The sequence below is a fragment of the Teleopsis dalmanni genome, chromosome 1 (genome assembly GCF_002237135.1).
Source record: "Teleopsis dalmanni isolate 2A chromosome 1, ASM223713v2, whole genome shotgun sequence".
NCBI classification, from domain to species: domain Eukaryota; kingdom Metazoa; phylum Arthropoda; class Insecta; order Diptera; family Diopsidae; genus Teleopsis; species Teleopsis dalmanni.
Window position 1 is genome coordinate 115,663,517 of NC_051846.1, and position 17,458 is coordinate 115,680,974.

Sequence of the window (17,458 nt, forward strand, 5' to 3'; positions counted from 1 at the left end):
CTTCAGCATACCGTATGGTATCTGAGTCAGCGGTGCTGGTCATGAGTAACACATTACATATAGATAAGCTGCCAAAGAAAGGAAAATACGGTGGTAAAATAAGCAGGATTAAAATACAACGAAATGGCCAAACAGGAAAACTGGCGAAGTAAACGATTATTTTCCTCTCTAGTCATGGATATTTTCAAAAATATCTTTTAGGCATTGGCGAAGCAAATGATCCAAAATGCATAGACGGAGATGCAGACGAAAACAACGCTGAGCACATCATCTTCAAATCCAACAGATGGAACACCGCAATAATATCAAAACAATAGTCGGTAAAATAAACATCGAAAATCATATAACGAAATAGATGCTATCTGAAAAAAAATGGACCACCATAGACCGATTTGTTACGATCATACTCAAACGGAAAAAATATTATTTTAAAAAAGAGAGGAACAAATAAACCTAAGCGAGGCCTGGACGCAGGCTACTATAGTGACGATGCGTTCGACATTTTTAAACCTCCCCTCCGCAAAAAAAAAAAAAATAAAAAAAATAAAAAAAAAAATTGTGAATTCATCACATACAATAATATTATAATTTTGAAGTACCTTAGATATATTTGTATGTTTTTTATATGGTATACTGCATTTTCCACATGAATATATATTAAGTAGCAACTAAAGGGCTGTTCTATCATCTAACAATGTTACAGCGATTCCAGATGATGTAATTGTTAAAGCGATATTACCTTGTATTCTAACCTTAACAAGAATGACTGAAATTAAGAAAGAAAGTTTTTGCGGTTCCACCTGGTGCATCCAAAAACAAAAAGCCGCCCTCTTTTGCCACAATAGTATTCGAAACCCGGTCACAAATGACCTTTTGATGGTGTTTCATTTAAAATTTTAGCTTTGAATTGTATATTTGAGTCATGATGTGTTGTTCTATGTCTATCAGTGACGACTACTGTAAGGTGCGGAGGTCTGCGGCGCACACCCTAATATAATTTGCAAATGGTCAAATATAATATATATAAATTTATTAAATATCTTTACATTAAGAATTAATATAGTTTATTACATTTTCATATATATATTTTTAAAGATTAAGTTTTAGCAAAAACAATTAAATATAATTGTCTATGAAAACTCATTTAATTTGTTTCTCTTAGCTATTATAGTCGTTAGTTGTGCTCATAAGTTTGCAGCTCACATCTTAAAACATTTCTATCATATTTCGTCTGTCCCCTTTAAGCAATTGCATTCAAAAATTTTAGTCTAAGTGTGCACAAAAGTAGAATGAACAAAATAATGTGATTGTGCTCTAGGTTAAAATATGAGAAATAGAGATTGGGAATTGTATGAGAGTATTTTCTGTTCTATTCGAATATCAACTACATGTATAACAATTCAACATGTTGCCTTGCCGAAGCGGTTAGATGTGCGGCTAAAGTTTGCAGCTCACATCACCATACATTTCTTTCAAATTTCGTCTCTCCCCTTTTAGCTGTTGCTCCAGCGAATAATAATCGCTTTGTGAGCGGAGTAGCTGGCCGTACATTTATACATTGCAAGTGTGTTCGATTGTGAAAAAAGTTGGTTTGATGTTATAAGATATACATATGTAAAAAGTTGTATTTACTCCACATATTGATATAATATTAAACTTATACATAAATTATTAATTTAATTTGTTTAATATGTTATTTTGTTAATGAATTATTAAATGTTATATTGTGAATATATTGTTGCCTAATGTAATGCAGTTATTATTAATAAAACATCTTATCTATTTTAATTTATCATTTTTAATTTAAGCATATATGTACAAAAAAATTTTTAGAGCGGCCGCACACCCTTCCAGATAGGGCACGCGTCGTCATTGATGTCTATGTAGTATATCTTCACTCATTGAGTCTTTGTAATTTTCCCACAATTCATTGGAATTATTTCGGAAACTGGTTGTCAACAATTTGGCGAATAATTGACGAATTTGATCCCAATATTCATAGCTTTCCAGTAATCGCAATTCTCTGCATGCATCATGATATGTATTGTTTAGCTGACCATTTTCGGTTCTCAGATACTCATACGATGTTGGTCCACGTATATTTACCAAAAGCAGTCTTAAAAATAAACGCTCTCATTGTTTTGAATGAACAATATATAAAGGATTCAGGGTGTTTGCTGACATAACAAACCTCGCTTAAGTAATTGCCATTTATTTAAAGTTTAATTCTATGCAAAATATGTTAGAACTTCTGGATACATTTTTGCGTAATGGTCAAAAATATTTTGTTGTTTATTCAATTCAAAGAACTCGGTTAATGTGGTTTTTGGTGCTATTAATGCCCTTTCTATTGCATTTTGTTCTTTGTATACTCAAATACTTTACAAATGGATCTCGTTAGTGTGTTTGAAGACCTAAAATTCACCAAATGGCTTCGTTACTGTTAATGTATATGCCTATTTGGTAGCGTGTTATTTCATCATTTTTATTTAAATTTACAAACTGGAAATACTGCCATATCACTATCTTTGTAAACATATTTGCAAATGTGTTTTATTGATGTCACAGAACCCTAAAGTTCTACATGATGTACGCCTTATATATTTTGGATGACAATGGCACTATCTATCTATTGTCTATTTCAGCTCCATATTCAATATTTCTCAACTTTAGTAAAAATGATTAGCCATCATTTTCCGAATTTTTTTGACGATATTTAAGATAGGCATTAATTCCAGTTATCGTATCTCTCACAAAATCTTTTGGTAATCCTTTTGTGCATTTACCATTTTCCATGCAAGGTGACATCATATTTAAATTTCCGCATGGAGCATGTATCATGTTTTATGTCACAATTTCAAATAGTTCATTGTCGACATATGAATCTGGAATTTCTGCAGAAACTATTTAACTAATTTAACAATTTCTTCGGTTTGGTTTTTTCAAAAGTATTTCCAGAGAATAAGTTTCTCCTATTCTGAATTGCTTGAGAGACAGCACTTCCCCTAAAATCTGGGAACAAAAAGAAATCAAAAGCAATTTTGCCATCAATTTTCCGTAATTTTAATTTCTCCATATATTTTATTGTAATAAGTATTTGAAATTAACACCTAAAGTTTTATAAAACATCTGTGTGGATAAAATAAATAAATACGTAAAATGTTACCAAAGTTCAACAAAACAAATTTCAATTTTTTGTTGTTCCACAACAGCTGTCTCCCAAGCAATTCATTCTTGAGTGAAGTGCATTTTGGAAGAAGTTCATTCCTTGGGAATACTCTTAATAGGAGTGAATAGCTTTGGTCCTTATGTTATAAAATTCTATACGGTATCTGTTTAAAGAAATACCCAAAACATGTAAGCTATCTTAAACTACAAAACTAAATAGCAGTATTACAATTTTTTTAATATAATAACACCAATTAATTAAAAAAATTTAATCACATTAAAATCTTAGTTCGTAATTATAACTTCATATTTTTCCTATTTCTTTGTACAGGAGACCGTATAAGCGTTCGTTGTAATCTGGAAACAGTAAAATATGATACAAGAATAAATATAATGCCGCTTAGTACCAGTCAAAAATATACCTTAACAGCAGATGAAATTAACTTGTCCAACAGTAGCAAATGGAGAACATATATGCGGAATATTTTCGCGACAGCCTATAAAGAAGGGGTCGACGAAGCGAATTTAATTAATGATGAAGAAGGTGGTGAAAACAAAAGTTATGATAAAGTGACTAAATCGATCAAAGCACCAAACACAACCAAGGTGACAACTACAACAACGCCAGCAAGCAAACTGATCCATCGTTGTCGCGGAGAGGGCCTTCCAGGTCGAATAACTAGATGGAGCGCACTACCTACACCTTCATGTCGAGGCAAGTGGCTGCGACTTACTGTGGGAGTTCCCAGAAAGTGTACACATTCAGAATTTAAATTTGTATAAACCAAAAACTATTATAAGAGACATATAGGGCGCCAAAATAAAAATAAAAAGATTTCCTCAATTTTAATTAACTTTCTTAAAACTTATTAAGCCACATCCCTCAAACACAGAAATTTCAGCAATATTAGATTTTATATTTAAAGCACTAAGTTATATCTGTGTAGTAAGAAAACAAGTAAATCAAAACTTAGAAAACTAAACACTAATAAATTTTTGATTGATAATCTCATCATTCACATTTATTCCGTGAACGACAATAAACTGTAAAGTACCCAACATAATGTACTGTTTTGTATTTGTGTTCGAAAATCGAATTAAACAAAACACTAAATAGAGTCCGAAACCAGAGACCGTAACAGTTATCATAAAAAAAATAAAAATCACCTTTTAACTAATGTCATTCGCATTTTAAAATAAAACTCAAAAAATAACAACTAAATTTGCTTTATATTATATTCACCAAAAAGATTTATTTTATGTGAATTTTATTTTTTCGCGCAGAAATAACTCTTACACTCTGCTATTTATTTGAAAACGCAAAAATAACTGTTAACTGTTACTTTTGAAAATAACTGTTCATGTTCATTCTTCATACAAGGTAGTTGTTTTTGTAATTCCATAGAAAATGTATTACAGAGTTGGAAAATGTATAAAAGGCACATAAAATAATTATTTTTGAGGAATATAATAGGGGTGTTCACGATGTCTGTGCATCGTTGAATGTGTATCATTGCAAACTCAAACAATCGTGAACGCATTTTGTGCATATTGATCTTGAAAATATTTAGAATAGCTGATTTTTAATTAAGTATTTAACATTGCCACAAAAAGTGAAAAGCAGAATATATTGAATACTGTGCTGGATTTTGCTGTTGCGGAATTAATGGGTAATTTAGATTGGTGCATTTATATGTTTAATATAGCAGTACATTTATATTCATATAAATTTCAGAAATTGATAGTGATGATGACGATGCAATGAGTGACATTTTGGATGATTTAGAAGAAGACATTTCCACTGTGCTCATGTGCAGTCGTGGAATTTCATCAAAAGTTCCAAAATCTGTTGAATGGTTCACTGATGTCCTCACGACTATTGATGACAATAGATTTCGTCAAATGCTACGAGTTGAGCGCTTATAATTCCACAAAATTGTTGACCTTTTAGCTAACGATGAAGAATTTACTAAGTCATATTCATCTAAACAATTTTTTGTAGAACTACAAGTTGCAGCAGAAATTTTTGGAATAGGAGATGATGGAACGATAATGAATATAACACGCAAGACCTTTAAGGCTATTTTGAAATTACAACCTAATTATATCTTTTTGCAGTAATTATATCTTGTTGCAGCAACTATGCACGAGCTATCTTTCTGCGTTGGTTATATAGATGGTACGGAAATAAAATTAGCTGAAAGTCCAGTTAATAATCAAATCGTCTGTGATCATAAGCTGCGAGTTCGACATGTTGTAGTAGGTCATTCAGGCAGTTGGCATGATGCAAAAATATATCGTAACAGCTCAATTTATAAACATAAAAAAAATTTTTTTTCACCTGGAGAATAGATTGCGGATGATTCAGCATATCCTTTATCAGAATATGTATTAACTCCATAGAGAAAAAATGCGCATCAGATGAGTAGAGACTCCCGATTTGCTTTCAATCTGCGACATAGCACATACCGAGTATATGTTGAGCACTGCTTTGGCATATTAAAGGAAAGATTTGGAAGTCTCAAAGAACTACGGATGCGACTCCAAAACATAAACAGCTATAAGTATTGCTCCAAATGGATTTTAGTTTGTTGTATTTTATATAATATATTATTAGAAGATGAAAATGCCACAACTGAAAATGCTATTGTGCCGGAAATATCAGCATCATTTAGAAGAAATGGTGACATTAAACGGCAAGAAGTATTTTCATTAATATTTAATGGTCAAATATAAATATTTGTAATAATTAAGGAAATAGAAAAAGAAAAGATATAAAACTATAATACTTAAAGTAATGTCTTAATATATACTTAATAATAATAATATTTATAATATATATACATACAGTAATTAATAACGTAATGACATAAAAAACTAGCTCGTACTTCGCCAAATGTTCCTTCGATTGTAATTCTGCCATTTTTATATTTACACTGCTCTCAATCTCTTTTTCCATTAATTCTAATTCTTTTTTTTTTTTAACTCAACTTCTTTCTCGAACTTATATTTATCAAAGTCAAGTTTTTGAATTTCCAGCTCAAGTTTTTGCTTTTTGGGAACATCTCTGTTTACTTGGATTACTTGGAATTGAGTAATAGCTGATTTCAGAATTCTTTTATTTATTTTTTTGGTGAAAGTATTTCTTTTAGATGAAGGTTGTGACAGTTCTTCGTATTTTTCCGTATCTGTCTTTGGAATTTCTACTTTTATTTCCATGTTTTTACTACCATATGACTCCCCACAGTCAAAACTGCATATTATACATATATGCATGTTGGAAGATATAACTCTTCCTGGTTCAAAAATAGTGCACAAGCGACTATATGCCCTTTCTATAGTCGCTTGTGCACTATAAACAAATATATAATAGCGTTTTATTTGTAATAAGTTAGAAGTATTTTGAACAACCTTTAATAGTTATACACACATCATTTTCTTCAAGACCTGAGCCTGTTGAGGTACACCACTCACTTGCTTTCCTGAAAATTTGTCCTAAATGGCGTACTTCAAACCGCAACATATTCCAAGTTGACAAATATATAACATATATACCTCAAAACCTTCTGTTTCCTCAAGGAAATCTAAAATGAGATTAACCTCATCATTGGTCCACTTTTTGTTGCCACATTTCCGAATATTTTTAGCCAGTAGCTCCGACATTGTTGAACGTAAGATAAATACAAAATCAAATAATTGCACAAAATTACAAAATCAAAAAAAACTTAATAGTTTCGCTAAAGTATTGCCCAGCGGACAGTAAAAAAAGTAGTATTATTCACAACAGAGTCTTGAAAATTAAATATGCAAGAGGTACTTGGTGTTGAAAATATGGTCTTGAATATTGTCTTGCAAATCAAGTGCAGAATTATAAATAAGGCAATTGTTGTTGTAAAATCAAATAATTTTGCACATGCAATGATGCACAGACATCGTGAATACCCCTAATATAAAACGAATTTAATTATTATTTTTGAGTGTTATTCTAAAAGGATGTTATATAAAAAGGATGCGTAATATTAAGGATAAAAGTGTTGGAATGATAATTGTATACTTAAATATGGATATTTGAAATAACTGTTATTTTCGGTCTCTGTCCAAAACACATCAAATATTTTAAATGTTGTGTGCATGCATACAACCACAAACAGTACACTAAAAATAAAAGTGACGTGTCCGGAACACTAAAATAGTGTACTGTTCCCGACACCTCTAAAATTTTTAATGTGCGCGTTAATGTTATTTTCACTATATTCGTGAACTTTTTAACGATCTTTTCACTAAGTGCATTTTAGAGTCTATCGGCCAAAATGATTTGGAAATGTTTTCGATCTACATTGTTGTTGTTTCGTTGGCATAAGAAAAAGATAAAATTGTGTTTACATTTGTATTGGATGTAAATTGTTTGGGTTTGTAAATAAAGATATTGTGTATCAGGGAACTGCAATGACTACTCAACACTCGAATCATAGTCGAATCATTCACTGCGTTTCATTTATATGCATTCTGATTCTCTTTTTCGTATATTCGACTCCACTTGATTCATACAAACAGCTGACAGCACTTATAATTATTATACTATGGTCACGTGATACTCATAAACACCGACATTCGATTTGTTTATTGCACCTATATTCGTTTATTACGAAAAACTCGGTGACAAATAAGTAAGTCGTTAAAAACTAATATGATTCTAAAAATTTATAGTATAAGAGCAACTAATTATGAGTTGCAATTTCGTTTTTCAATATAATTATTCCTAAAACTAATCAAAAAAAATCATAACTAAGTATTTCAAGTAAAAAATAATAAATAAATTCCAGCTTGTAAACGCTCAGGTTGATATCCTCATCCTAAAATTAATAATAAAGTTGGAATTGAACTACCTTCAAAAAATAACATAAAAATTACATTAACTATAAATAAATTATTATAACTTTTAAACTTTTGAGTTTTTTCTCTTGCTATTAATATTAATGCACAAATTCAAAATCTTAATAAAATCAATCCATGCCTGCACAGCATGAATCGTTGAAGATTGTCGGTCATTTAGTGCGATACAGTGTAATGATCCTTTCTTTTGGTTCGTGTATAGCTAGGGTTGAACTCAGCCGTCACCAAGGCTCACACAAGAAATTTATTTGGCGAGAGCCTGTCACTTCCGATTTCTCTTGACGTGTTAGCTGAGGATAACTTGGATCGAATATCAAATGGAACCACAGACGCAATGGAATCACCGTCAGTAATCGACACGATATAATACAAGTGACTGTTAAAGCTACGTGAGTGGTATTACAGGTCGCAGATCACACGCCTTTCCCTGTTCACTGTTTAAGGTCCCAGGAGCCGGAGACGTTAGATTACTATTAAAGCTACCTATCGCTTCCGACACTATGGTATAGATACACGTGATTATTAAAGCTACGTGAGTTTTACCCCGTGCAACCGAGATTCAGTTACTGTTGAATCCCTGAATCTTGCTTACCTATGTCTCTCAATCATGCCGTTGTATGCCTTCAGTTTGATTCCCACTTTTAAATTTGCACCGTTCAGGAGAAGTTAATATAAGTAGTTACCAATTCAGTAGCTTTACCAATTCAGTAGTTATGTTTACGAACTCACGTTTATGTATCTGTTTGCTTTTATTTAAAAGAAACTACTAAAATTTCGATATTGACACCGCCGTCTTAGTCAAAGAAATTTAATTGCTGCTGCTGAAGCCAGAGCCAGGAGTCTTTCTGTGCACTTCGCGGATGAACAAAACAAGCAAGAAGAAGCGTCTTCTTGGTGAACGCTCTTTTTATCCCATCTACGGTCAACGGTGTCAGCTATAAAAACATTAAAGTTTGTTGACCCAACATTGAAGCTCCTTTTCTGCACCGCACTGAGCGAAAGTCTACTTTCACGGCTAATTTGCATTTCTCTGAGTACTTATTGCAATTTAGAAGTGGTTTTAGTCTGAGTTGCGATCCACTTCCACACCTTTCTGCACAAAGCTTTCTTCGTTTGACAGGTCTCTTTATCATTATTTTGTTTTGATCTCGTTTGTTTTTTAGCAAAGTGTTGTGCCGGTGAACGTGTGTATTTCATTCTATTAATTACAAAATTATTTTAAAATTATTTTAATTTTCAATAAAGTTCCAGTAAAATAGGACACCCAACGATAGCTCAAAGTATGTATCTTATTGTTTTATTCAAAATTGTTTACGCACTAACCAATAATTTTCATACAATTTCAGGATTTGTCAACTGCAAAAGTTACGTTGTTGGTAGCAGAGGATTGCGGTGAGTTGGTTTAACTTAATGTTTTTATAAGTACTTAACAATTTTTTATTACAGGAACCTTCGAGTTAATAAATTCAAGTGAGTGTTACTTGTTGTGTGTTAGGTGGTCGCGTTGTGTTTTGTAAGCAGCTATACCCACGGTGTTGTAACGATCAAATTTTTAATTATTAAAATTTTGGTCATTACAACAGGGAAATTGGTTTCGAGATATGGTCCAATTACCATTATTTGTGGTAATTATTTGGAATTGCTTATGCACAACATTACGCAAATAAAAGAATTTCAAAATTCATGATATTGTCCTTGGAATGACATCATGTGGTCCACATGTGGTCGATTGAATTAAATATTTACACTAAATTGTCTTTACTGTTTAATGAATTCGACATGACAGATTTGGAACCAAAAGCTTTTGTTACTGATAGAGGCAGCAATGTTATAAAGGCTCTTCAAAATAATAAGAAATTAAATTACGCGAACCCACTACTATCTGCCATTGATGTCACTACAGAATTAAAAAATACTATTAAAAGCTGCAAACGTCTTGTAAAATATTTTAAAGAGGTAATTTTGCCGTATATGTTGGACGCGTCTGTGAAAAATTGTTGCCAAACTAAATGGAATTCACAATTTATAATGCTGAAGTCAATAGAAAATAACTGTCTGAAAATTAATAAATTCTTGCGCAGTGTGGAGCAATAAATAGAACTACTAACATAGACATAACATATCCTTGATAAGATCTCTGGTTGTTCTTTTAATGGATTTTGATATCATATCAAAAAAATTACAGGGTTTTGCTTATTCTACGATAAATTTGGAAATACAATTTATAGAAAGAATAAACAGTTTTTGTAAACCTAATGAATATGATGGAGTACCAATTGCTGCCTTTAAAAGGAAAATTTAAAAGGAAACATTTATGCCAAATTTAAACATCACTTGAAAAATGGCACTGTTTTTGTATCCGCCAGCAAATCACTTGCAGCAGAGCAACATGGCAATCATCAATGAATATTGTAAGCAAGAAATTATTAAGCGGAAAAATTTAATTTTGCAACCTGCTGTTTTATAAGCCTCACAGTTATTCCCACAAAATGAAGCTAATGAATCAAGTGATAATGGAATGGAGTACTTTATACCACAGTTAATTAATGAATCTATATATATAACCAAGAAAAACCAATGGAAGAAGTCGAATAACAGGACTGGTTTACTTCATTATACAAAAATGGCTTTAGTTCTTTCAATTGATTTGAAGCCCCAACAAAATTGGTTGCGCTATCGCAAAATATGTCACTTGGTAAGCCTCTCCTGCCAATCATTCTTTTTAATGCTGCAATGAACGCGTCTGTTGACAAACTTGAAACGACTTCGATGTGTACTGTTTTATTGTCATACAAATAAAAATGGCGATATAAATTTTGTATAGAGGCTTCCCTCTTATACGTAAATACGTATTCAATGGTCCACAAAAATCTATACCACAGCGAGCAAACGACCGTGAAAGCTTGAGACGTTCTATAGGTAAATTGCCCATCATCTGTTGCAACAGCTTTGGTTTATAATGCTTATAATACACATTGTTTGACCACTCTTCGAGCAACATCTCTGGCGTTTAAAATCCAAAACTCTAAACGAATGAGTGCCACTAATGCCTTCGGTCCAGCATGATAATTCTTACGGTGCAAATAACGAACATAACGTATGATGAATTCAGATTTGCTAGGCAGCAGGATAGGATGTTTACGTTCTTTTGCAGGATCGGCCAATTCTAATCGTCCACCAATCTTAATTAGCTTAAACCCACCGATATCTTCAATAAATGGGTTGAGGTTTTTTAATGAACCTTTTGTTATAGATCCCCGATTTAATAAATAAATATCTTCAGCAAAGTACTGAGCTTGTATATTTGGTCTTATTCTTCATGAGTAAGGACTTCTTTAAAAACACTGCGGTTGAACTTCTTCTTATAATGATGATACCAACGAAACAACCAAGGGAGTACACGAACAGCAGTTGTATGTGAGCTATACTTATCAATAACATCTATAGCATAATTGGTTGATTCAATTACCTTGAATGCTGCTCTTCGTTTTTCCTTATTGATTTCTTCAAAAATCCAAGTTGTCGTTTTTGTTTGCAAGCCACTTATACATCTCTTGACGAAGGAATGAAGGTCCTTTAAACCAAATAGAATTAGCGAGATCCTTAACAGTACTGCCTCTTGACACAATGTCCGCTGGATTACAATTTCTGTGGAGATATCTCCAATGTGAACCTGCGGTGATTGTTCTTTTAGATTAACTACGAATAGATGAACATCTATGAGGTTGAAATCATCTGTGATGCGAATGTAGGTGCTGCAACCATATGCGCGAATCGATGCATTGCAGAACCCATGGAACTGAATTGTCTTTGCTTTTGGTTTTAGACAGTACCTTGGAATGGTAGTGGTGTTGAGCTGGAAAGTACGAATATTTGTAGATGGTGAACTTCTCCAAAGAATTTACTGAAATTTTCTATCTTCAGTATCAATCAGAATCTGCCTATACATCTTCACTATGTCAGCAGTAAGAACGAATCGAAATAAGTGAACGATACAAAAACTGAAAATACATTCAATGAAAATGTAGTACGCATGCGCTTGATGTGAAAAAAAAATATTAAAATATTTCAAAAAATAATGGTTTCCTGAAAATTTTTATTTCGTAGTAAAATTTAAAACTGAATTTAAATAAAATATATAAAATGAAAATTAAGCTAATAGTTTTGAGAAAATTTTTTTTTTGAAATTTAACGGTTAATATTAGTACTTAAATGTTAACAATTTGAATTGTTTAAACAATTTTATAATCATCTTTACAATTATCTTTAAAACGCTGTAAATTTCAAGTTTCTACCTTTTATAGAACTTGAGATATAGCCATTTGAAAATGTGTCTACTATGCCAATTTTCAAAACCCCAAGAGTCCATATCTCCTAGGAAAAAAATCACAAAATTTTCATGAAAGGAGCTCATAAAAAAAATTTCAGCCAAATCGGAGATCATGAGGTCAAAACTGTGTCCGAGTTGTAAAAGAATGACCCATATACAAGAAGATTTAGTGCAAGAAAAAGCATAATCTTTGTAAAATTTTTTTGTTTTTGAGAATTTATCATTGGTGCGCACATCTGATTCACAAGGAGACGTTTGATACAGAGATTGCAGATATTGACAATGTCTCTCTAAAACGGCACTAGAATCGTTCCAACTTGGCAACCTTTTGAAATCCAACGATTCCTTCCACTTTCTTCTCGTCCCTTGATCACATTTTGCATCACAATATGAATCAAAATTGCCTGTGAAATTTCACGTTCAGAACCCAATGATAGAAGTGAACTATAAATCGCTGTCGCAGTATCGATTAAACTTCGCAGCTTATCACCTTCCGGTTTAGAAGTACCAGGAAGATCAAAAAGAGCTGATATGTTTTCCATGTTTTCCAACAATCCATGTTGGATTGTTGTACCTATCCTTCAATCTTTTTAATGTCTTTGAGTAATTTTCATTTGTGACTTGAAAAGCGATAACAGTTTCTAACGCTGGGCCATGCAGACAAGTCAGCAAATAATTAAATTTTTCCAGATTAGATAAGGTTGATTCTCGATCAATAATTTGCAAAAATGACGTTATAAAATTTTTGAATTCGGAATATTTTCCATTAAATGAAGGTAGTTGTAGCGCTGGTAATTTTAATGTTGATTGGTTGAATGTTGATTACCATCAGATATTGACGAGGTGTGGAAATCGTCTCCCAGCTGCAACTGAATGGCCACCTTTGCATTAATGTAAAGCTCCTCTAAATCTGATCGAAAATTATCCTCTGGATTTAAAACCTCAATGTTCGATTGCGTAGTCAATATTTGTTTGAAATAAGCTTCTAAAATCGCTAAACGACATTTTAGTTCAGCATGTGGAAGTACATTTCCTTCATTTCTTGTGGATTCGATATAATTTTTAATGCATGTAATGCTTTTTTTAGTGTTGGCTCTTTGCTGTTTAGTTTTTCTGCTATTATGATGTAAAAATGTAATGTAGAAAATAAATGCACCAATTACAGCAACAAATCGATAGGTAAGTGATAAACAGCAACAACAATAAAAATCGACGAGATTTAGTTTAAATACAATTATATGGAGCATCTTAATAATTAATATTATTAGTATTCTATTATTTAAGCACGTCACTAATTTAATCGGGCATCGACAGTATAAGCCTCAAAAGCAAATGCAATATGTAGTGATAAGCTAATTACAAGAACCGTAGAACGAACGGCAGCAGCAAAGTAACAAAACGGCGACCACGGCCCGAAAATGAAAATGTTCGCATTTTTATTATTAAATATACAACACATATATTTAGTTCAAAGTTTTTTATAAAATTATATCACTTCAAAATACGCACTTTGTCAAATATCTATTGTGCCCCAAAAATGTACCGAGAAGAGTTTTTCTTTGTAAAACAACAACTAGCAGCGAAAAACAGATCAAGAACACAGATCTAGAATTTTCTTAATCTATATGTCACTGAAAGTGTATTGTTCCCCAACACATAGGTTTAATAAACATTCAACAACTTAACAGTCACTGTTTTCATTTTTGTTTATCAACAAACAAAACACATCACAAGCAGCACTTCGTTAGTTTTTTATTATTTTAAATAAAAAAATAAAAGTTACTGCATTTATGAAATTGTATTAATATATTTTTATTAAAAATTCTACAATAGGCCTTTTCTTTTGTAAGCATGTCGCAAAAGAACAAATAAAATTAGTTCTACTTTCGATTGCAACTCTGGACAAAATAAAAATAATTCTTTACAATTATTGGTGAGAATATGTTTTTACATGATTGTAAATAAAGTAAAATAATAAATAGAAAAAATAACATATTTGTTACGAACAATGACGACATGAAAAACGAATAATTAACGAAATCATTCGTTGACAAATAACTGAAAATTTCGTAGATACTTCCAAAAGCCGTTCACAATAGACGAATTTTTAGACTTGGCAGCCATGCAATTTGAGCTTCTCATTAGTTAAGCGATTTCAAAAAGGTTGGACTAAATAAGCCAGCAGTGTTGTTGTTTCACATGTTATTTTTAAAATAAGTAGTTGTTCTTTCGTGATATGCTTACAAAAAAAGGCCTAATATGAACAAACACAGAAAATCCACCACCGAAAATAAATTACGATAACACACCGGCACCGGTTTTATGCAAAATCACTGGAATTCTTTAAACCACATTCATTAATTGCATTAAAGATTTACTGACTTTTATTTTACGTCACATTGTTTTTATTTTATTTAATTTATTATTTTAGCTTAAATTAAAAAAAAATATTCTTTACAAGAAAGAATATAACACAAACCCGAGAAGTTAACAAAACATACACTACGTTTACGCGAGCCTTAAAAGTTGTTTTAAGGCTCTTAAAATCGATTTTAAGATCGCGTAAACACCCTAAATTGAATTTTGCTTAAAAGCACTTTTAGCTTACTAAAAGTAGTTTAACATCACTTTTAGTAAGAAATGTCACTTTTACGCTTTGCGTAAACACCTTAAAAGCAGTTTAAGGTTTGAATTGTCAGCTGTTAACAGTGAATAGGTGCAAATAATTTGAATTTTATTACAAATAACACTAACTAAAAATATGGAGAAAAGGGAAATAAAAAGAAAAAATTGGATGAAAGAGGAGGAATAATGCTTAATTAAAATATTTGCAGAAAAACAAATAATTAAATTGTTAGACGGCAAAAAATATAGAAAGGACACAATTTATGAAATTGTTCGCCAAGAACTGGAAATCAGTGGCTGGTACAGAAGTGTACAGCAAATAAAACAAAAGTGGCAGGTATTAAAGAGACAATACTCTGAAATAAAAAAACATAACAATTGTAGTGGTAACAGTGCAAGAATACCATCCATTGATGTGCGAAATCCTTGACTCAAGACCATCATCAATTCTTGAAAATAACGGGTGCGATATTCTTGATATTGAACACCTAAATGGTAATTTATCATACAAGTAAATATCTTCTTACCGAACTTTAATTTTCTTAATTGCAGGCGAATGAAATGAAGAATATTTAAATGACAACGTAGAGGAGCACAATTCAGACTTTGATTTGCCTTCAACATCCGCATTTTTGAACCCGCAGAATTACGCAGATGAAACGAATTGGGAGTTAGGAATAGATGACTTGCCTTCGACGTGAACTTCATCGAATACCACCACAACGCAAATTCGACTAGATCGATCGTAGGGCAGAGGAAGTTACGCAAAGGCACTGTCCAGCTTTCATGAAAGTTGGTCTCGCGAATGCAAAATTATGATTAGCCGCCAGGAAAAATTCTTTAGCGAGGAAGCGGAAAAACAGCGTGAATGGGAAACGAAAATGCAGCAAGAGCAGCGTAAGCACAATGAAAATTTGGTGCGTAGTAGCAATGAGACAATTGAAAGTGCTATCAGAGGTCTAATTGCATCGCAGAATTTAAATTAATTAAAATTATTTATTTTTTATTCTCTATTTGAAAATCTTTTTATTTTTTATTCTCTAAAAATTGAAAAAATATTTCAATTTAATATTAAATTTATTATTTTCAATTATTTAAATTTATTATTAAACATAAATTGTTATAAATATATTATATTATATATATTATATTGTTAGTTATAAATAAACGTATAAATTAATTAATTAAAAATTGGTTTTTTCTACATTATTTTTTTAATTGCTTCTATGTAGAAGTGGATATTTTCTCGCCAAGTACGCGCATATATGATCTCGCATAAGATGTCCGGACGACGAATTTTGTCGATTGTACATCTGTTCAGGTTGGGGATATTCACTTTCACCGTGGATTCTTTCTACATCCCATGAGGAATTATAACGTTGTTTAGATATCTCCACAAAATTGTGAAGAATTCCGCACGCTATTATCACATGCGGCATATTGTAAACATCTAGGTCGCTCTTCTTATAAAGTATTCTCCATCTTCCTTTCAAGCGACCAAATGCTTGCTCCACAACAATTCGTGCTTGATTCAAATATAAGTTGAAGGATGTCTCTTCAACAGTTAACTCGTCCCTATAATTTTTCATAATCCAGTTACAAAGCGGATAAGCTGCATCACCAATAATATAATAAGGAAGTTTAAAAAGCATAGCTTCATTTGAGGCGTTGTAAATTCCGGCGATTTCCCTATGGCTTTCAGGAATTAATGTATTATGGTTTTTGTATAGAGAACTGCCCCTAAGCACTGATGCATCGTGTGCACAGCCAGGATTTTGTGCTGTGATATTTTTAAATAAATATTGATCATCCACAATAGCTTGCACTGCAATGGAACTATAACCCTTTCTGTTACGAAAGTCTGCAGCACCGTCTTGTGGGGGTTTAATTGGCACATGAGTGCCGTCTATAACACCAATAATATTTGGCAGTTTAAATTTTTGTTCAAATCTCGAGGCTATGCGTTCACATTCTAATGCATTTGGCCAGGATAATATTTTGCCGACTTGATTTTCAATTAAAACTTTACAGAAACTGTGAACACATAAGCAAACAGTACTTTTTGATACTCCAAATCCCTTTGCAATTACACGGTATTCAGCACAAGAGGCAAGTTTGTAAACTGCAATAGCTATTTTCTTTTCAACAGACAACCCTTCAACGAAAGTATTTTCTGCTGGTGCCATTTTATCCTTAAGCAAATCTACAAGCCTGAAAAATATTTGTCGATTCATTCGAAAATCAGCAATCCATTGTTCATCGTCATAGAACTGCAGAACTTCAACATCCCACCACTCCGAACTTCTCTTCCTTTTGCTAAAAGTTCTTATTCGTGGTGGAATCTAAAAACAAAAATGCATTCTAAATATTTTATGAAAAACTTTATAAAAACATTTACATTCATTAAAGCCTCATTAACGTATTGCCATTTTATTAAAGAGC

General features: G+C 32.1%; 2 protein-coding genes across 2 annotated transcripts in view; one reads left to right on the forward strand and one right to left on the reverse strand.

The window, feature by feature from the left end:
- The window catches only part of LOC119665638, a 35,577-nt gene extending 31,445 nt beyond the window's left edge, over positions 1–4,132 (forward strand). Inside the window, exon 3 of the mRNA XM_038074867.1 lies at positions 3,500–4,132. Within this exon, the coding sequence (XP_037930795.1) occupies positions 3,500–3,951 (452 nt within the window). The 3' untranslated portion in view covers positions 3,952–4,132. The remainder of the gene's footprint in view (positions 1–3,499) is intronic.
- A 12,098-nt stretch (positions 4,133–16,230) lies between these two features.
- LOC119665639 (protein ANTAGONIST OF LIKE HETEROCHROMATIN PROTEIN 1-like) lies at positions 16,231–17,202 on the reverse strand. Its single transcript, XM_038074868.1, has one exon. It carries the CDS (start codon positions 17,200–17,202, stop codon positions 16,231–16,233), a length of 972 nt encoding a protein of 323 aa, XP_037930796.1.
- Between the last annotated feature and the right edge of the window lie 256 nt (positions 17,203–17,458).

What these genes read in the sequence shown, in the direction of transcription:
- LOC119665639 (XM_038074868.1), bottom strand. Translation starts at nt 17,202, where the DNA reads ATGGCACCAGCAGAAAATACTTTCGTTGAAGGGTTGTCTGTTGAAAAG.